At 45.4% G+C, this 21,458-nt stretch overlaps 1 protein-coding gene across 2 annotated transcripts in view; it reads left to right on the top strand.

The window, feature by feature from the left end:
- LOC120915519 overlaps positions 1–18,565 on the top strand; it is a 39,288-nt gene extending 20,723 nt beyond the window's left edge. Inside the window, exons 3-8 of one of the 2 annotated variants that reach the window (XM_040326090.1) lie at positions 1,718–1,852; positions 4,293–4,467; positions 10,431–10,529; positions 14,040–14,131; positions 16,630–16,767; positions 17,953–18,564. In XM_040326090.1, coding sequence (XP_040182024.1) covers positions 1,718–1,852; positions 4,293–4,467; positions 10,431–10,529; positions 14,040–14,131; positions 16,630–16,767; positions 17,953–18,222 — 909 coding nt within the window. In that variant the 3' untranslated portion in view covers positions 18,223–18,564. Of the gene's footprint in view, positions 1–1,717; positions 1,853–4,292; positions 4,468–10,430; positions 10,530–14,039; positions 14,132–16,629; positions 16,768–17,952 lie in introns of both variants that reach the window. The other variant, XM_040326091.1, reaches the window with a different exon arrangement.
- Positions 18,566–21,458: the final 2,893 nt, after the last annotated feature.

Below are 21,458 nucleotides of genomic sequence, written 5' to 3'. Positions count from 1 at the left end.
CTATTGCCCGGGGGCCCCATAATCTCCTATTGCCTGGGGGCCCCATGAGTTGTCAGTCCGCCCCTGCGTTCCATTCAAATGGCGCCACTCTTTGGGCTGCTTTTGCTGATCCTCGTGTTAGTAAAAGTTTGGTGTGAGACGATTCGCCTTTCACTTTTCAGCCTCGTGCTTTTCACTCCGTTACAGCGCGACAAATGTGCTATCTCCATTACAAACGCTAGTTTTACCAGAACGGGGGCTCCCGTCTCATACTTGATTCTGAGCATGCGCGTTTTTTTTTCCCCTCAGAAAAGCATACACGAGCGGTTATCGAGACGAGAAAAAGACTGACGGGAAAACACGACGGGAAAAAATAGAGCAGGTTCAAATTTTTTTTTTTTCGGGCAGTTTTCTCGTCGGGAACTGCTATGGAGCATACACACGACCGGTTTTCCCGACCAATCTAAAAAATGGCAGATTTCTCATCGGGAAAACCGTCGTGTGTACGAGGCCTGACTACAGCTTTCTGTTTCCAAGATCCTATGTACAACTTCTTCCTGTTTTCAGAAAACTATGTTAACTGGTTGCCGACCAGCCGTCGTCGTTTTACGGCGGAAGGTCGGTTCCCCTGCACGAGAGCCCGTAGCTATACATCAGTTCTCGCGCAGGCCACTAGGGCCGCTCTCCCCCGACTCCCGTGCGCGTGCCCGGCGGACGCGATCGCCGCCGGGCACACGTGATCGCTCGTTACAGAGCGGGGACCGGGAGCTGTGTGTGTAAACACACAGCTCCCAGGCCTGTCAGGGAGAGAAATGCTGATCTTCTGTTCATACAATGTATGAACAGAGGATCAGTGTTTCCCCTAGTGAGGCCACCACCCCCCCCACAGTAAGAACACACCCAGGGAACATACTTAACCCCTTCCCCGCCCCCTAGTGTTAACCCCTTCACTGCCAGTGGCATTTTTATAGTAATCCAATGCATTTTTATAGCACTGATCGCTATAAAAATGCCAATGGTCCCAAAAATGTGTTAAAAGTGTCCGAAGTGTCCGCCATAATGTCGCAGTACCGAAAAAAAATCGCTGATCGGCGCCATTACTAGTAAAAAAAAAATATTAATAAAAATGCCATAAAAATACCCCCTATTTTGTAAACGCTATAACTTTTGCGCAAGCCAATCAATAAACGCTTTTTGCGATTTTTTTTTTTTTTTTTTTACGAAAAATATGTAGAAGAATTCGTACCGGCCTAAACTGAGGAAACATTTTTTTTTTTTATATATTTTTGGGGGATATTTATTATAGCAAAAGTAAAAAATATAATTTTTTTTCAAAATTGTCGCTCTATTTTTGTTTATAGCGCAAAAACTAAAAACCGCAGAGGAGAGCAAATGCCACCAAAATAAATCTCTATTTGTGGGGAAAAAAATGACGCCAATTTTGTTTGGGAGCCACGTCGCACGACCGCGCAATTGTCAGTTAAAGCGACGCAGTGCCGAATCGCAAAAAGTGCTCTGGTCTTTGACCAGCAATATGGTCCGGGGGTTAAGTGGTTAACTAGGACTGTCTGCATGGTGTCACGGCCACCCTCCCGTCCATGGAATATAGAACACAGAAGGAAAAGAAGTGCCCATGTGTGTGAATTATCTGTACATTTAACTGTTTAGCTGGAGTTCTGCTTTATATTCTATTTTCATTTTCAAGCATTGAATATTTGGTCTCTCTCGTCCCCCCCAGGTCACCATATTCTTTTCAGATGTCGTTGGCTTCACTTCTATATCGGCCTCGTGCACGCCTCTGCAGGTGGTAGAAATGCTGAATAATCTGTATGTCTGTTTTGACACCAGGATCGAATCATTCAATGTCTATAAGGTGCGCCTTAACATACAGCTGTTCTAATATACCTTGTATAGGGAACCTGCTTTAAGGAAACGGTACTTGCAGTTAAAGTCACTAAGATGATATATGTACTAAAGCTGTGATTCTCAACCACGGGTCATGGTCTCCTATCTCCTGGGCCTCCAGCCAGCTGCAGATGCATTGCCTCCCAGCTCCCTTAGTACCCCCCAAGCTTGCATACTGGCCCACAGTGCTACAAAGCCCTCTGACAACCCTCAGCCACCCAGCCTCCAATAGCACCCTCCAACCTCCCATAGTAGCCCACAGTGTCCCCAGGTCCTCAGAGAGCCCTCATACTTCACAGTGCCCCCCAAACCTCCATTGTACCCCTGCCTCCAACTCCAACAGTGTCCCACATTGTCCCCAAACCTCTCACAGTGCTCCCACCCAACTCAAGAAACCTCATCTCTAAAAGGGCCACCAAGCCAACTGCAGTTTGCCAATCCACACTACTTCCACCACCATCCACCCAACCCCCCCCCCCCCATTCCCTTTTACTGTAGGGCTTGGAAGGTTTTGGAAGAATTTACAGGGCCCTGGTCTCGAAAAAGGATGAGAGCCACTGCACTAAATTGTACCTGTGCTCAAGTAAAGGTCAGATCCTTAAAATGTTCACAGGAATTACATGAATACATGAAAGGATAACTTGAGATCTCTTCACTAGGGGGCGCTCTGTGGCTGAAATAATGACCACCTTTTGGAAGTTAGTGATTTGCTTCATACTTTACAGTCACTTTAACCTTATTTTTATCAATTCAGTGTGATAAGCCCTCTCACTGACCAATAGCAAGCTAACAGGATTCATATTTTGCTTTCGTTTGGGGGCTCCAGGGGAATCTGAAGAGAATTTAACCTCTTGTCTACCAAGGTACATTTATAAACATCATGGTAGACAAATGTGAGCTTGGTACCGGCTTCAAGAGCTGGCGAAGGGCTTTCAGTTCAATACCCTTCACCAAACCCATCTGTTAATGACCCCCAAAGTGATGTGTATTACGTCATCTCCGGGGGAACAGCTGTCAGTCCTTGGCCAGTATAGCCAAGGATGAGGGGCGGACTGACATGTCATGGCCCCCTGGGCAATAGGAGATTATGGGGCCCCCAAGCAATAGGAGATTATGGGGCCCCCAAGCAATAGGAGATTATGGGGCCCCCGGGCAATAGGAGATAATGGGGCCCCCAGGCAATAGATTATGGGGCCACACAGTTTATATACACACACACATACAGTATACACACACACACACACAGTATCCATACCTCCCATTCATCCATACCTCCCAACTTTTTGAGATGGGAATGGGGGACACCTATCAGCAAAAGTATGCAGGCATGGGACACACCCCTTGCCACGCCCCCTTAAAGGAGAATTAAACAAAAAAACAAGGTTGGTTAAACCCACGAGTGCTTTTTTTTACCACTATTATTCCTTTATATTGGCTTTTGGAATTTACAAATGCAGCAATTTAGAAATTGGATGAAAGGTTTAGTGCTGGAAAACACTTTTTGATAGATAAAAAGTGAATTTTATATACATCTATATGGATCAGACCAAAATGAGGGACAAATGAGGAGGAATGAGGGACGGAGGGACATTGCTCCAAATCAGGGACAGTCCCTCGTAATCAGGGACAGTTGGGAGCTATGCAGTATCATACACACAGAATACACATACAGTATATACACACACACACACACACACACACTGAGAAGGTACTGGGGAGGCGGGGCAGATATAATCTTGGGATTTTTAGACCAAAAGGATGTTGGTAAGGGACATTTCAGGGGAAGATGTAAAAAAAATGATTTTTACATACTGTCCCTCATTTTACTGAGGCTGGCAACCCTGATGGGGCCCCCTAGTGGCATGGGGCCCTCGGGCAGTGCTCGAGTGCCCGAATGGTCAGTCCGCCCCTGCCAAGGATGCAGCTATTGAAAAATGATCTGTGTTTGAATAGCTGCATTGAAGGACAGGGGAAACATTGGGGGTCTAATAGAGACCCCCAGTGTATCCATAAAGAGTATCTGTCAACCCCCCATGCTATCACATATGGGGCTTGTTAGCCCCCTTGTAATAGCAATAAATTAAAAAATATATGTATAAAAAGTGTAAAATAAAAAAAATAAAAAATATTTAAAAAAAAATATTCAAAGTGCCCCCTGGGCAAAGTCACTGGACTGGAGCTCAAGGATGGCTTTTAAATGATAAAAGGTGGAGCACTTCTGAAAAAAAATGCTATTGTTGTATATTGGGACATGTTGGGTATTTCTGCAGACTTCTAACGTCCACTTTTGAGCTAAATACAGAGTGGCTGTAAGCTTCTTTCACAGTTTAATGGTGATTTATTATGTGGCCAGTTCAGATATAACGAAAGCTCAGTGGAACAATCTATATTCTCTATTTCTGGCACAGGTAGAAACAATCGGCGATGCCTATATGGTGGTCAGCGGTCTGCCGGAGAGGAGTAATAAAAAGCACGCAGATGAAATCGCTAAGATGTCCCTGGACTTGGTGGCTGCCGTTCGGCAAGTGATCATCCCGCACATGCCAAACGAGAGGCTGCAGCTGAGAGCTGGAATCCACACCGGTATGTGTGATGACTATAACAAATGGAGCCGAGCTGTACTGTGCCAGCCAGGATTTCTAGAAGTGAGACGTGTACAGGGGACGCAGCCAGGGGAGAACCGCCAAATACACCCATGTGTCAGACACCTAACCAACCTGTCTGTACTCATCAACATTCACAATATCACCTGTACATGGCTATCATGGTGATCTAATGGCTGCAGTCTTTTTTTCTGAGCTGCTGATGCAGAATAATTAGGAATTAGAAATTGTAATGCTTATTCTGCGTCAGTTACTCAGAAAGTTTTATAGCCAGGGGCAGCCAGGCAACTAGCAGTTTCCACAATGGGATCAGAAACGGCATTCTCTGTATTTCTTACAGCACAGGTTTACTTTAATTAAATGTATTTTCTTTCTTTTCCCACTTTCCTTTCATTTGTTTTTCATTTATTTCCTTCCCCTTTTCTGTTTCCTTTTCTTTACTTCCCTTTTTTGCTTTTCTTCCCTTTCCTTTTTTATTTTTCCTTTCCTTTCCTTCATTTTCCCCTTTCCTTTCCTTTTCCCCTTTTTTCCCCCTTTCCTTTTTTCATTCCTTTCTTTTTCCCCTTTACTTTCCATTCCTTTTCCCCTTTCATTTCATGTTCCCCTTTTCTTTCCTTTTCCCTTCCTTTTTTATTTTATTTCATTTTCCCCTTTTCTTTCCTTTTTCCCTTTCCCTTCCTTTTTTATTTTCTTTAATTTCCCCCTTTTCTTTCCTTTTTTCTATCTTTTCCTTTTCCCCTTTCCTTTATTTTTTTCTTTTCTTTCCTTCCATTTATTTTCCCCTTTCTTTCCTTCCCCTTTTCTGTTTCCCTTTCTTTCCTTCCCTTTCCTTTTTGCTTTTCTTCCTTTTCCTGATTTATTTTTACTTTTCCTTTTTTAGCTTTCCTTTCCTTTCTTCTCTTTCCTTCTTTGCTTTTCTTTCCTTTTTTTCCCCTTTCCCTTTTCCCTTCCCATTCCTTCCCTTCCATTTTGTGCTTTTATTTCCCTTTTCCTTTTCTTTCCCTTGTGTCTTTCCTTTCCATTTTCTCTTTCCTTTCGTTATCCATTTTTTTTCCCTTCGTTTCTGTGCTTTTTAATTTTTTTTTCCTTTCCTTTTTTGCTTTTCTTTCCTCTTTCCTTTCCCTTTTCCTTTACTTTCCTTTTTTGCTCTTTGTTTTCCATTGCTTTCCTTCCATTTTGTGCTTTTCTTTCTCCTTTCCTTTTCTTTCCCTTTTCTCTTTCTTTTCCTTTTTTTCTCTTTCCCTTCGTTTTTCTTATTCCTTTCCTTTCCTTTGTTTTTGTGCTTTTCTTTCCCCTTTCCTTTTCCTCTATCCTTTACTTTTTAATTTTCTTTCCTTCCAGTTTTGCTTTTCTTTCCTTTCCCTTTTCCATTCCTTTCCTCTGTGCTTTGTTTTCCTTTTTCCCTTTTCTTTCAAGTCCATTTTCCTTTTCTTTTATATTTTTTCTTTCCTCTTTTCCTCTCCTTTTCTTTTTCATTTACTTTCCTTTTTTCCTCTTTTCGCTTTCCCTATTAATTTCTTCTTCCCTTTCTTTTCTCTCTACTGTTGCCCTCTCTCTCTCAGTAGCTCCCTACTCTCTGCCTCTCTTTTCTCTCTTTGTTCCCCTCTCTCTTCTCTCTCATACACTCTCCCTCCTCTCATTTTTTTCTTTACCTCTCTCTTCCTCTCTGCATATAAAATAGGCTTTTAAACGTTAATCATATGTAAAAACTCTTTCCATGAATCTTCTTTCCAGGAGCCTCTGCAGTTCTCAGAGATTTATTAATAGGAGTTTTTGTTCCCCTGAACGGTTTCTCGATCATCCTCTTGGCAGGCGAGGTGGCAGTGGCTGTTATATGATACCTGTTTGGATTTATAATATATCAATCTCCTGGATGCTGTTTGTGCCGGTATGGTCTTGCTGACGTTGCAGGCTGTCATTGTTCCCAGTCAGTTTCTGCAGCCTGTCCTGCACATCGTCTATGTATCTAGTACTTTATTTGGCATGTGCCCCTTTTCTTAATGTCTTTCTCCTCCAACTTCATATTTCAAGAACTCACAGCAAAATTCCACATATTCCGATCTCATTGTGAGTTATAACATTTTGGTAATTTTTGTACAGTGGAAGCTCGGATTGCGAGTAACGCGGTTAACGAGCGTTTTGCAAAACGAGCACTGTATTTTGTAAAATCCTGACTCGGTTTGCGAGTGTTGTCTCTCAAAACGAGCAGGATTCAGGCCAAAGTGGTGTGCAGTACTGCGTTTGATTTGAGGTGGTGGGGCGCCAGAGCCGAGCGGAGCTGAACGGCGCTGATTGTAGCAGATCGGCACCATTCAGAGCCGTTCGGAATGACTCGGAAAATACTACGTTCCCGAGCATTTCCGAGGTTTACAGAGGTCAGCCGAGCTGTCCTTGAGCCTTTCTGGCTGTTTCCGAGGTTCTCCGGCGCCCCCCGCCTCTGGCCGCATGCGGTATTGCATGCCATTAAAGTCAATGCGGAACAAATTATTTTCGTTTCCATTGACTTCAATGGGGAAACTCGCTTTGATATGCGAGTACTTTGGATTACGAGCATTCTCCTGGAACGGATTATGATCATAATCCGAGGTTCCAATGTAAATCCTAACAATGAACAATGAATTCATAATATACAGTTTGAAGTGTTTTGTTACATCTGCTGAAAAAGTGCAACAAAATACTTGTTGATTCTACTAGAAATCCAGTGAGCTGATTTGGTGCTCCCTGCAGCCCTTCCTATTTCGCTTTGCGAACTACATAACATCTCCCTGTTAGGTTATATAGATGAGAAGAGAAGAGGGGAAGAGGCTCTATTGCCCTGTCTTACTATGAGGGAAAAAGTATTTGATCCCCTGCTGATTTTGTATGTTTGCCCACTGACAAATTATTAATATAATTATTTTAACAGTGAGAGACAAAATAACTACAAAAAAAATCCAGAAAAACGTATTTCAGTTATACATTGATTTGCATTTAAATGAGTGAAATAAGTATTTGACCCCTTTGCAAAACATGACTTAGTACTTGGTGGCAAAACCCTTGTTGGTAATCAAAGAGGTCAGACGTTTCTTGTAGTTGGGCACCAGGTTTGCATCTGAGGAATGATTTTGTCCCACTCCTCTTTGCAGATCCTCTCCAAGTCATTAAGGTTTTGAGGCCGACGTTTGGTAACTCACACCTTCAGCTCCCTCCACATATTTTCTATGGAATTATGGTCTGGAGACTGGATAGGCCACTCCACCTTAATGTGCTTCTTCATGAGCCACTCCTTTATTGCCTTGGCCGTGTGTTTTGGGTCATTATCATGCTGGAATACCCATCCACGAGCCATTTTCAACGCCCTGGCTGAAGAAAGGAGCTTCTCAAACAAGATGTGATGGTACATGGCCTTTCCATCGTCCCTTTGATGCAGAGAAGTTGTCCTGTCCCCTTAGCAGAAACATACCCCCAAAGCATAATGTTTCCACCTGCATATTTGACGGTGGAGATGGTGTTTTTTGGGGTCATTGGCATCATTCCTCCTCCTCCAAACACAGCAAGTTGAGTTGATGCCAAAGAGATTGATTTTGGTCTTATCTCAAAACAACACTTTCACCCAGTTCTCCTCTGAATCATTCAGATGTTCATTATCAAACTTCAGACGGGCTGTACATGTGCTGCTTGAGCAGGGGGACCTTGCTGGCGATTCAGGATTTCAGTCCTTCGTGACGTATTGTGTTACCAATTGTTTTCTTGGTCGCTATGGCCAGCTGCCTTGAGATTATTGACAGGATTCTCTTGTGTAGTTCTGAGCGGATTCCTCACCATTCTCATGCAGTGTTGCTCATCTTACTTTAAAAAAGTAATTAGTTACAGTTACAAATTACTTCTCCGAAAAAGTTATTGCGTTAGTGACTCAGTTACTACATTGAAAAAGTAATTAGTTACTCAGCAAAGTAACTGTGATTTTTTTTAATATTCTACAATGCCAGCAATACTGTACAATATCATCACACTCCACCTCCACATGCCCAGCAATACTGTACAATATCATCACACTCCACCTCCACATGCCCAGCAATACTGTACAATATCACACTTCACCTCCACATGCCCAGCAATACTGTACAATATCACACTTCACCTCCACATGCCCAGCAATACTGTACAATATCATCACACTCCACCTCCGCTCCACATGCCCAGCAATACTGTACAATATCATCACACTCCACCTCCACATGCCCAGCAATACTGTACAATATCATCACACTCCACCTCCGCTCCACATGCCCAGCAATACTGTACAATATCATCACACTCCACCTCCACATGCCCAATACTGTACAATATCATCACACTCCACCTCCGCTCCACATGCCCAGCAATACTGTACAATATCATCACACTCCACCTCCACATGCCCAGCAATACTGTACAATATCACACTCCACCTCCACATGCCCAGCAATACTGTACAATATCATCATCACACTCCACCTCCACATGCCCAGCAATACTGTACAATATCACACTCCACCTCCACATGCCCAGCAATACTGTACAATATCATCATCACACTCCACCTCCACATGCCCAGCAATACTGTACAATATCATCATCACACTCCACCTCCACATGCCCAGCAATACTGTACAATATCAGATTCATCAGTGTCACACTACTCCACCTCCACAACATGCCCAGCCCCAGCCCTAGACTAGGCCGCTCTCCCCCCCCCCCCCCCCAGACACTTCCAAGTTCCAATCCTCCACACATGCATGATGCCGCTCCTCTTCTACGCGCAGGGCCACGGTCGGTGCACTGCTGCTGAGCTGGCTGACTATCCGTAGCGGAGCCTCCGCGGGGGAGATGTCGGCGGCTGTCGGTTCAGCTGAGCCAGACTCGTGACACTGCAGGGGGGCAGGAGACTCCAGGCGCGCGCATGCGCCACCTACGATTACAGAGACAGGCCAGCTCTGTGGTCACATGACCCAGCCGCCGATGCCGTGACCCAATCACAGGCCAGCTCAGGCCTGTGGCCACATGACCCCCCTGACAGTGACATGACCCCCTCTGCCCGGACTGCCCCCCCGCACGCGGTAAATGTAATTTCGATAACGCCGCCCAAGTAATGGGAACGGCGTTGCAGAGAGGGGAAGAGTAATCAGGTAGATTACTCCTTACCCTCAAAAGGGACATCGTTAGGTAACGGCGTTTATTTAAACGACGTTACTTACAACACTGTTCTCATGATCATTGAAACTCCACAAGGTGAGATCTTCCATGGAGCCCCAGACCGAGGGAGATTGACAGTTATTTTGTGTTTCTTCCATTTGCGAATAATCGCACAAACTGTTGTCACCCTCTCACCAATCTGCTTGGCGATGGTCTTGTAGCCCATTCCAGCCTTGTGTAGGTCTACAATCCTGTTCCTGACACCTTTGGACAGCTCTTTGGTCTTGGCCATAGTGGAGAGATTGGAATCTGATTGATTGATTCTGTGGACAGGTGTCTTTTATACAGGTAACAAGCTGAGATTAGGAGCACTCCCCTTAAGAGAGTGCTCCTAATCTCAGCTTGTTACCTGTATAGACGACACCTGGGAGCCAAAGTTCTTACTGATTGATAGGGGATCAAATACTTGTTTGAAATGCGTTTTTCTGGATATTTTGGTTGTTAATCTGTCTCTCACTGTTAAAATAAACCTACCATTAAAATTATAGACTGATCATTTCTTTGTCAGTGGGCAAACGTACAAAATCAGCAGGGGATCAAACACTTTTTTCCCTCACTGTAGGTGAGTAAGTAATAATACTGTATCGAACCTTGATCGCCACATACAGCCAGCGTTTTAGGAAGAAGATATAATGGAGAACTATGGACATCATTATATACTGCATTCTTATGTATTGTATATTTTAGATTTAGCAATGAAAATTGATGACAATGTGCTGCTGTTTTCAGGGCCCTGTGTGGCCGGCGTCGTTGGGCATAAGATGCCACGCTACTGCCTGTTTGGAGACACCGTGAACACTGCTTCTCGGATGGAGTCTACCAGCCTACGTACGTGTTTGAATAAGCCAATAACTCCTGTGTAGGAAGCTTCAGGCAGAAGCCACCAGAAGGGATGAGCAAAATTGAGAATTTTTATTTTCCTGACAATATTTAGTGAAAATTTAGAGATTTTGGGGAAGTTTCTCCATTTTTTTTTCAATTCTTTATTTTAATATTCTTTTCCTTTTTCACAAAGATAATCATAGTACATTTTTTTGACAATATACCATCTTATACATTCATTCTACTTTTTTTATACTCTTCCACATTATTAATTACTCCTCTCCCAAGTTTCTACTTTATCTTTAAACTTTCTCCATTTTGACAAAATTCATTGGAGTCACTTGGAAGGCAAAACTAAAAGAGACGTGTGGGAATGTAAAACAACATACTCGCCTAGATATCTGCAGCATCAGTCCGATGCTGCTGTTGTTCATCAGTGGTTCTATGCCAAGAACTGAGTGATCAAAGACCTCTGATTGCTCAGTTCTCTGGTCCGCTCCGAGCATAGAGCAGTGACTGTCAGTCACCCCTCTGCGCTTTGCCCCTTCAGCACTCACTGGAGCACTGGACTGTGGAGAGAGCATGAGCAGCTGGTTCAGACTCTTACCAGCGCACTCTGAGGATGAGCCAGCTGTCGGTCAGGCATCTGGGCAGATCCTGACATTATTGTCGGGAGCCCTGCAGAGCCAGGACCGGCTCCGTGATGTCAGCTGACAGCGGACTTTAACCTGCTGTCAGCTGAATCTGGGTCACAGGAGTGTAGAACTAATAGGTAGAGTTAGGCCGGCGTATCAGTAGATATGCCGACCTAACTCAGAATCTGCGCCGACTTATGTTTAAGTGTATTCTCAAACAGAGATACGCTTAAACATATCTAAGATAAGACGGCTTGCGCCGTCCTATCTTAGGTTGCAATATTGAGGCTGGCCGCTAGGTGGCGCTTCCATTGCGGTCGGTGTAGAATATGCAAATCAGTAGATACGCCGATTCACGAACGTACGCCCGGCCGCCGCAGTACATTTACGCCGTTTCCGTAAAGCATTAACAGGCCTAAAGTTATTCCATCTAATAGATGGAATAGTAATGTTAAAGTATGGCCGCCGTTCCCGCTTCGAAATTCGAAATGTTTACGTCGTTTGCGTAAGTCGTCCGTGAATAGGGATTTACGTCGTTTACGTCCACGTCGAAATCAATAGGACCGTGCGGCGTACTTAGCCGCAATGCACACTGGGAAATGTAGGCGCCCGGTGCATGCGCAGTTAAAAAAAAAAACGTAAAAAACGTAAGGTCAAGCCCCATTATCCTAAAGCACGCCCCCCTTACACACATTTGAATTAGGCGCCCTTACGCCCGCCCGCTTTAGGTTACGCCGCCGTAACTTAGCAGGCAAGTACATTGTGAATCATGTACTTGCCTCGCTAACTTACGGCGGCGTAGCTTGAATGCCTTAAGCTACGCCGCCGCAAAGTTGCGGCCATGTACCTGAATCTAGCTATAAGTGCACTCCATTGAACCACAGGAGAAGGATGACCAAAAGAGCTTAGGCCATACTGCTTTAAGTTTTTTGTTTTGGTATATAGGGGTATGATGGGGTTTCAGCGTTAGAGAAGCCTATTTTCACCTATCCTTGTGCCAAAAAACAGCCACCATCATCTGAATTATTTTATGTTTTTTTTTTTTTCACAGAAAGAATAAAACAAATGGTAAAAAACAAAACATGAAAGAACAGTAAATAAATAAACTATAAACAAAATATAGGTGAAAACAATACAAAAAACACAAAGGGCTGATTTACATAAAAAGCGTAACATGCATTATTGCGTCATGGTGCCATTCATTTTCAATGGCAAGCCAACACACTAAGGAAAATGCACCTGCGTTGTAACCAGGTGCGGACTGATCATTTGGGCACTGCCCGAGGGCCCCATGCCACTAGGGGGCCCCACCAGCCTCAGTAAAACCAGGGACAGTATGTAAAAATCTGTGTTTTTAAAAAAAAATCCCAAGATTAAAGCTGCCTCGCCTCTCCAGTACCTTTTCAGTGTGTGTATGTGTGTTCTGTGGGTATGTATATTGTGTGTCTGTATGCTGTGTATGTATACTGTATGTGTGTATACTGTGTGTGTATATTGTGTGTCTGTGTGTGTATGCTGTGTATGTATACTGTATGTGTATACTGTGGGCTAGATTCAGGTAGCCGGGCGCATTGTTACGGCGGCGTAGCGTATCGTATTTACGCTACGCCGCCGTAAATCAGAGAGGCAAGTGCTGTATTCACAAAGCACTTGCCTCCTAAGTTACGGCGGCGTAGCGTAAATGGGGCCGGCGAAAGCGCGCCTTATTCAAATGAGGATGAGGGGGGCGTGTTTTATGTAAATGGGTGGTGACCCGACGTGATTGACATTTTTTAAGAACGGCGCATGCTCCGTCCGTGTACATATCCCAGTGTGCATTGCTCCAAAGTACGCCGCAAAGACGTATTGGTTTCGACGTGAACGTAAATTACGTGCAGCCCTATTCGCGAACGACTTACGCAAACGATGTAAAAAATTCAAAATTCGACGCGGGAACGACGTCCATACTTAACATTGCGTACGCCTCATAGAAGCAGGAGCAACGTTACGCCGGAAAAGCCTTACGCAAATTACGTAAAAAAATTCAGCCGGGCGCACGTACGTTTGTGAATCGGCGTATCTAGGTCATTTGCATATTCTATGTGGAAAACGACGGAAGCGCCACCTAGTGGCCAGCGTAAATATGCACCCTAAGATACGACGGCGTAAAAAACGTACGCCAGTCGGATCTTAGCCTAATTTTGGCGTATCTTGCTTTCTGAATACAGAAAGAAGATACGCCGGCGCAGCTTTAAATTTACACGGGGTATCTATAGATACGCCGGCGTAATTTCTTGCTGAATCCGGCCCTGAGTGTGTATATTGTGTGTCTGTGTGTGTATACTGTGTGGCCCCATAATCTCCTATTGCCTGGGGGCCCCATAATTTCCTGATGCCCGGGGGCCCCATAATTTCCTGATGCCCGGGGGCCCCATGAGTTGTCAGTCCGCCCCTGGTTGTAACACACCGCAACAGACAGAAGTGAGTTGTTACAATAAATGCTGATTTTTGGCATGTTTTGGTGCGTTGGCAGCTCTTTCATTTCAATGGACTGCCTTAACTCAATGCACTCAATAAAACGCGCATCATCACAGGAGAAAAAAGTTGACGGGCTCACAATGAAAAACAACTAAACCAAACACACCCCAAAAATCCTCAATTTTTTTTTTCAAGCACATTTAGCGAGAGCGAAATTGGGAGTTTTTAGTTCATTCAAATTTTTTAATGTCGAAATTGGCACTTTCATGGAAAAATCAGTTTTACTCTGCTGACAGCTGCCATCTGAGGCTTCTTACACAGGTATTTGTTTGTGTTTTTCTTAGAGACACAAAGGTGTCTTTTTTGATAACTATGTAATAATGAATTGGGATAGTTTCTAGTTAATAATTGTTCCGCTCTACAGCACAGAAAATCCACATCAGCTCTGCTACCTACCAGGAACTCATCATTGATAACGCCTACGAGATCGAGCCTCGCGGAGAGATTGAAGTGAAGGTGATGTATTCTATAATATATTCATTCCACAACGCGCCCATCGCTTCCCTTTGATTTAGACAAGAAAAAGTATTTTACAGTAAAAAGTGTCCACAAATATGTACAAACAACACTATACTAATAAAACCAAGATAAAAAACAAAACAAAAAACACAGCAGTTAAAAAACCTCTTAACCTGTTTCCGTTCCGGCTTTATGGATATTAAAAGAGAAGTTCCATAAAAGTGAAGTGCTGGAATAATACAAAATCCCACCCCAGTAACAATAGATCCGCCAGCAACAACAACAGATTTTTCCAGCAGCCAGCTACATACAATAGACCTCTCCCTTAACAATCGACCCCCCCCTTCCCCAATATACAACAATAGACATACTCAGCAACAATAGACCCCCATAAAAAATAGACCTTACCTTCCAGCTTACCCCTGTACCCTTTGCTATTACATACATTCAGTGCTGAAGGTGACAGAACTATGTTCCCGCTGAAAAACAGCCCTGGTTGTCATGCGGGAGAAGAGTGGTGTCAGACAGGAGAAGAGTGGTGTCAGGCAGGAGAAGAGTGGTGTCAGGCAGGAGAAGAGTGGTGTCAGGCAGGAGAAGAGTGATGTCAGGCAGGAGAAGAGTGGTGTCAGGCGGGAGAAGAGTGGTGTCAGGCAGGAGAAGAGTGATGTCAGGCAGGAGAAGAGTGGTGTCAGGCAGGAGAAGAGTGGTGTCAGACAGAAGAATTGATGTCAGGCAGGAGAAGAGTGGTGTGAGGCAGAAGAAGAGTGGTGTGAGGCAGGAGAAGAGTGGTGTGAGGCAGGAGAAGAGTGGTGTGAGGCAGGAGAAGAGTGGTGTGAGGCAGGAGAAGAGTGGTGTGAGGCAGGAGAAGAGTGGTGTGAGGCAGTAGAAGAGTGGTGTGAGGCAGGAGAAGAGTGGTGTGAGGCAGGAGAAGAGTGGTGTCAGACAGAAGAAGAGTGGTGTCAGACAGAAGAAGAGTGATGTCAGGCAGGAGAAGAGTGATGTCAGGCAGGAGAAGAGTGGTGTCAGACAGAAGAAGAGTGGTGTCAAGCAAGGAGAAAAGTGGTGTCAGGCGGGAGAAGAGTGGTGTCAGGCGGGAGAAGAGTGATGTCAGGCGGGAGAAGAGTGATGTCAGGCAGGAGAAGAGTGGTGTCAGGCAGGAGAAGAGTGGTGTCAGACAGAAGAAGAGTGGTGTCAAGCAAGGAGAAAAGTGGTGTCAGGCAGGAGAAGAGTGGTGTCAGGCGGGAGAAGAGTGGTGTCAGGCGGGATAAGAGTGGTGTCAGGCGGGAGAAGAGTGGTGTCAGGCGGGAGAAGAGTGGTGTCAGGCGGGAGAAGAGTGGTGTCAGGCGGGAGAAGAGTGGTGTGAGGCGGGAGAAGAGTGGTGTGAGGCGGGAGAAGAGTGGTGTGAGGCGGGAGAAGAGTGATGTCAGGCAGGAGAAGAGTGGTGTTATGGAGGAGAAGAGTGGTGTCAGACAGAAGAAGAGTGATGTCAGGCAGGAGAAGAGTGGTGTCAGGCGGGAGAAGAGTGGTGTCAGGCGGGAGAAGAGTGGTGTCAGGCGGGAGAAGAGTGGTGTCATGGAGGAGAAGAGTGGTGTCATGGAGGAGAAGAGTGGTGTCATGGAGGAGAAGAGTGGTGTGAGGCAGGAGAAGAGTGATGTGATGGCAAATAGGATAACATCATGCAGGAGAAGAGTGGTGTGAGGCAGGAGAAGAGTGGTGTGAGGCAGGAGAAGAGTGGTGTGATGGCAAATAGGATAACATCATGCAGGAGAAGAGTGGTGTGAGGCAGGAGAAGAGTGGTGTGAGGCAGGAGAAGAGTGATATCAGGCAGGAGAAGAGTGGTGTGAGGCAGGAGAAGAGTGGTGTGAGGCAGGAGAAAAGTGGTGTGAGGCAGGAGAAGAGTGATGTCAGACAGGAGAAGAGTGATGTCAGACAGGAGAAGAGTGGTGTGAGGCAGGAGAAGAGTGGTGTGAGGCAGGAGAAAAGTGGTGTGAGGCAGGAGAAGAGTGATGTCAGACAGGAGAAGAGTGATGTCAGACAGGAGAAGAGTGATGTCAGACAGGAGAAGAGTGGTGTGAGGCAGGAGAAGAGTGGTGTGAGGCAGGAGAAGAGTGGTGTGAGGCAGGAGAAGAGTGGTGTGAGGCAGGAGAAGAGTGATGTCAGACAGGAGAAGAGTGGTGTGAGGCAGGAGAAGAGTGGTGTGAGGGTGAATAGGATAACATCATGCAGGAGAGGAGAACTGTCGGTAGGCGGAAGAGTGGAGTCTTGGTCTTAGGGGAGGAGCTAGATTTAAAAAGAAAGTTGAGTGGGTTGGAAGGAAGATGGGTGTAGGACGGAGATACACAAAATGAAAATTGTTCTTTTTCCAAATAAAATATATTGGGACATTTCAGAAACGATAAATAATATGCCATAAAGGGGTCACCTACTTTATAAGATGATAAAACAATGCTCACCCCCTTTGTCACCCCTTATGTAACCCTTGGCTTGTCTTGCAGGGTAAAGGTAAGATGAAGACCTATTGGCTGCTGGGAAACAAGAACTACAGTGTGCAGAACGACAGCCTGGTCTGCCACTGGAACCCCAACATGCCCCGCAGGAAGAAGGTGGACAGCAGCTTGGGCTCTGGGTTACAGGTGGGCACTCCCGCATAATACACTACATGGGCAAATGTCTGGGGACACCTGACCATCATACAATATACAGTACAGAGGACAACATACAACACAAACGTCCTGAGAAAAATAGCGCACATTCTGTCATTTCTACTAATACTGTACAGCAAATAAGCAATGATTTACAATGTATGTGCCTGCAGAAGGCGATCTATGTGCCAAAAATAGGACAATAACCAATTTTGATATACACTATATTACCAAAAGTATTGGGACGCCGGCTGGTGATGGGTCACACTGGCAGCAGTTGATGGGGCACACTTGCGACAATTGATGGGGCTCACTGGCTGCAATTGATGGGGCACACTGGCGGCAATTGATGGGGCACACTGGCGGCAATTGATGGGGCACACTGGCGGCAATTGATGGGGCACACTGGCGGCAATTGATGGGACACACTGGCGGCAATTGATGGGCACATCGGTGGAAATTGATGGGGCACACTGGCAGCAATTGATGGGCACATCGGTGGAAATTGATGGGGCACACTGGCAGCAACTGATGGGGCACAGTGGCAGCATTTGATGCGACACACTGGCAGCAATTGATGGGACACAGTGGCAGCAATTGATGGGCACAGCGGTGGAAATTGATGGGACACACTAGCAGCAATTGATGGGGCACACTGGCAGCAATTGATGGGCACAGCGGTGGAAATTGATGGGGCATACTGGCAGCAATTGATGGGGCATACTGGCAGCAACTGATGGGGCACACTGGCAGCAACTGATGGGGCACACTGGCAGCAACTGATGGGGCACACTGGTAGCAACTGATGGGGCACACTGGCAGCAATTGATGCGGCACACTGGCAGCAATTGATGGGCACTGCGGTGGAAATTGATGGGGCACACTGGCAGCAATTGATGGGGCACACTGGCGGCAATTGATGGGGCACAGTGGCGGCAATTGATAGGTACAGTGGCTGCGCTTGATGTTTTTTTAGTTTGTGCCCCCCCCCCAAAAAAAATATTGAGCATCAGCCGCCACTAAGCAGGACTCCTTATAAACAATGGTCATTGTGACAATTAGTGACTTTTTGTGAGAGTTTTGCACATACTTGTCGGAGTGACACACAGTGATGTCTCTTTGTAATGTTTGGCTTTATTAGTGAATGTGGGATTTGTGTGTTTCCTTATCTTTCAGTCTTTATCCAGCAACGTTCCATCAGAAGCCAGCCGGGGGGCCACACCTCGGATCCTGGAGGAGTCTGCTCCGGAACATGGTGCCACCTCACCTCCAGGACTGTCCACAAAGATGGGGGAAGCTCTGCATGATGCCAAAAAAGGGGCAAATACCAAAAGTGACCAAATGGTGACCCTGAAATTACCCGAGAAGACAGATCAGGGGACCTCCAGGAAAATATCTCTGGAGAAGAATCTCCCTCTTCCTGGCTTTGTGGAGGAATCTGTCTGAGGTCCTTCATGGAGAAGAACACAATACGAGTTTTATACAAGAATGTTTTTTAGACATTTGCCCTCTGAAAATACTATACTGAGGCCAGACAGGAAAGTCTCCACCAATCAGGATAAACTAAAGGGTCACTCCACTCAAAAATAACATTGGAGTGTTTTGGTGGGTGATAAAGAGTTAAAGCTGAACTTTATTCTTCTTGTATCTTGTTTTCCTTAGTTCCTTTCTCCCCCATCAACAAAATAAAATATTTCTGTGTTCATTACATACCTTATTTTAGATCTACTGATGCCATTACTGGCTTTCTGTGCTTCTCTCTACAATGCAGGAAGATCATGGAGGGGGGACGGGGACCGGTAGGGTGCTGTACATGAAAAAATCACAGCCCCCGGCCTCCTCTCCAGCCCTCAATCCTGATGCAAGCAGTGGGCTGATTCTTATGCCAATAGGTGTTAGGCAGGCTGTTTTTGCATGGAAACCACCCTAGGTAATGCCCACATGTGATATTGAGCCTCCATAATTGAAAGAACTGAAATCCAATGAATGAAAGGGATGGTCCAGGCTGGGGAGGAAAGAACTGAAATCCAATGAATGAAGGGATGGTCCAGGGTGGGGAGGAAAGAACGTAAAGTGTTCCCAAACCCAGGAGCCTGCATTCACTATATCTAGTCTCTCAGACTCTCACAGTACACAGAACATGGAAATGCAATCGTTTTATCAAATATAAATTGCTAAATACCAGTATAAAGCAGTTTTAAGACTTCTATCAGTGTCTGGTCAGCTTGTAGGAGGAGTTTTCATTCTCCTCTGACTGTCCTATGAGGCTGCATGACCCCTGATCTTCTGTCTGGACAGTTCTGATTGGCCCTGTACTGATCACATGCACCCTCCCCCCCCCCCCAAAAAAAACACCAAACTGAGCATGTGCAGAGTGCCCCCTAGGGCTCTGTACTATCAGCAGATGAATTAGGGACAGTGGAAGATTGGGAGGATAAGAGAAGCCACAATGCAGAGGATTAACCCCTTAGGTTCCACATTGAGTATAACAAGCATGCTTTACTGCATACACAGACCGATTTTACTGTTGTGGGTTTAGTAACACTTTAATAATGCTGGACATCCTCTGGCCAGGAAACGAGGCAGGCTCTGTGTGACTTGCTGCAGCTTCCAATACACACTGTGGGCCGGATTCAGAAAGAGATACGACGGTGTATCTCCTGATACGCCGTCGTATCTCTGAGTGCGGGAGGTCGTATCTATGCGCCTGATTCAGAGAATCAGTTACGCATAGATATCCCTAAGATCCGACAGGTGTAATTGTCTTACACCGTCGTATCTTAGGCTGCATTTTCAGGCTGGCCGCTAGGTGGCGCTTCTGTATGTTTACGCAAGGAATATGCTAATTAGGTAGATACGGCGAGTTAGAAACGTACGTTCGGCCGGCGCAATTTTTTACGCCGTTTACATTAGGCTTTTTTCAGCGTATAGTTACCCCTGCTATATGAGGCGTAGCTAATGTTAAGTATGGCCGTCGTTCCCGCGCCGAGTTTTGAAATTTTACGTCGTTTGCGTAAGTCGTTCGCGAATAGGGCTGTACGTCATTTACGTACACGTCGAATCCAATACGTCCTTGCGGCTTACTTTAGAGCAATGCACACTGGGATATTTTACAGACGGCGCATGCGCCGTTCAAAAAATACGACAAAAACGCGGGGGTCAAGTCAAATTTAAATAAAATACGCCCCCAACATCCCCATTTGAATTAGGCGGGCTTACGCCGCCACACATACGTTACGCCGCCGTAACTTAGGGCGCAAGTTCTTTCTGAATACAGAATTGCGCCCTAAAGTTACAGCGGCGTAACGTATCGGAGATACGTTACGCCAGCAGAAAGATCCGCTGATCTTTCTGAATCTGGCCCAGTGAAATTATCACAGTGTGCAGTGAAATCAGAGTAAAGCTTCATACACACGATCGGACTTCCATCGGACTTTTCCGTGGATTTCTGTCCAAAGGGCGTTGGCCGTGAACTTGTTTTGCATACACACGGCAGGACTTTTTCAACCAACTTTCACCAAATCACGTGGTTTTTCAGCTCTTTACCGCCACCCTGTGGGCAACTTCTGCTATTGTTGTCTGATGTTTAGCATTGGTTTCTGAGCATGCGTGTTTGGACTTTGGACTTTAGTCCGATGGACTGGTGTACACACGATAGGATTATTTGTTGCAGGAAAGTTTTTCAGTTGTCACAGCGAACATTTGTCCGATGAAAAAGCGAAAAAGTTTGTCCGATAGAGCATACACACGGCTGGATTGTCCGATCAAACAGGTCCGTCATACATTTGTTGTCATAAAGTCCGATCATGTGTATGGGCCTTTAGTCATTTCAGTACTAGGCCAAAGGGAACACTAGGAAAAATTTTCAAAAAAATAATTTTCATTCCCACACTTGGGCAACATCATCATTGACTTAGCTAATGTGTCATCAGTAGAGTTAAGGTGGACACCTGGATGTTCGGGTTCAACGGGTTCGGCTGAACTTCGGAAAAAAGTCCGGGTTCGGAACCCAAACTTGACCCGAACCCCATTAAAGTCAATGGGGACCCGGACTTTTGACTACTAAAATGTCTCTAAAAATCGAAGGGAAAGGGCTAGAGGGCTGCAAATGGCAGCAAACTGTCGGTAAGAGCATGGCAAGTACCCTGCAAATAAATGTGGATCGGGAAATAACTTAAAATAACATAAATAAAAATAATCTTGACCTAGGAGGACAAGGTCCATATGGAGTAGGGGGTTAGGGTTGGGGTTAGGGGGTTAGGGTTAGGGTTGGCTAGAGGGCTGCAAATGGCAGCAAAATGTCGGGAAGAGCATGGCAATATAATTTTCTCCCTATAAGAACAACAGGAACCTTGCCCTAAACTATCTATTGCAGAGTATCTCACAGAAAGAAATGCAGTGCTGCTGCAATATGCAAATTATCTCACAGGAACAGATTCAGTGCAGCTGCAATATGATTTGTGAACCAGGACTGACTCCTATATAATTCTCTCCCTATAAGAACGAGCAGGAACCTTGCCCTAAACTATCTAATGCAGAGTATCTCACAAAAAGAAACAGTGCTGAAGCAGGATAGTCCTATCTAAATCTCTCCCTCAGATCAGCAGCAGCCTTTCCCTACCCTAGCTAAAGCAGAGTGATGAGCTGTGCTGTGTGCCTCTAGCTTATATAGAGGCCGGGTC

This window comes from Rana temporaria, chromosome 10 (assembly GCF_905171775.1).
Source record: "Rana temporaria chromosome 10, aRanTem1.1, whole genome shotgun sequence".
NCBI classification, from domain to species: domain Eukaryota; kingdom Metazoa; phylum Chordata; class Amphibia; order Anura; family Ranidae; genus Rana; species Rana temporaria.
This window is presented reverse-complemented; position numbering and strand designations above follow the sequence as displayed.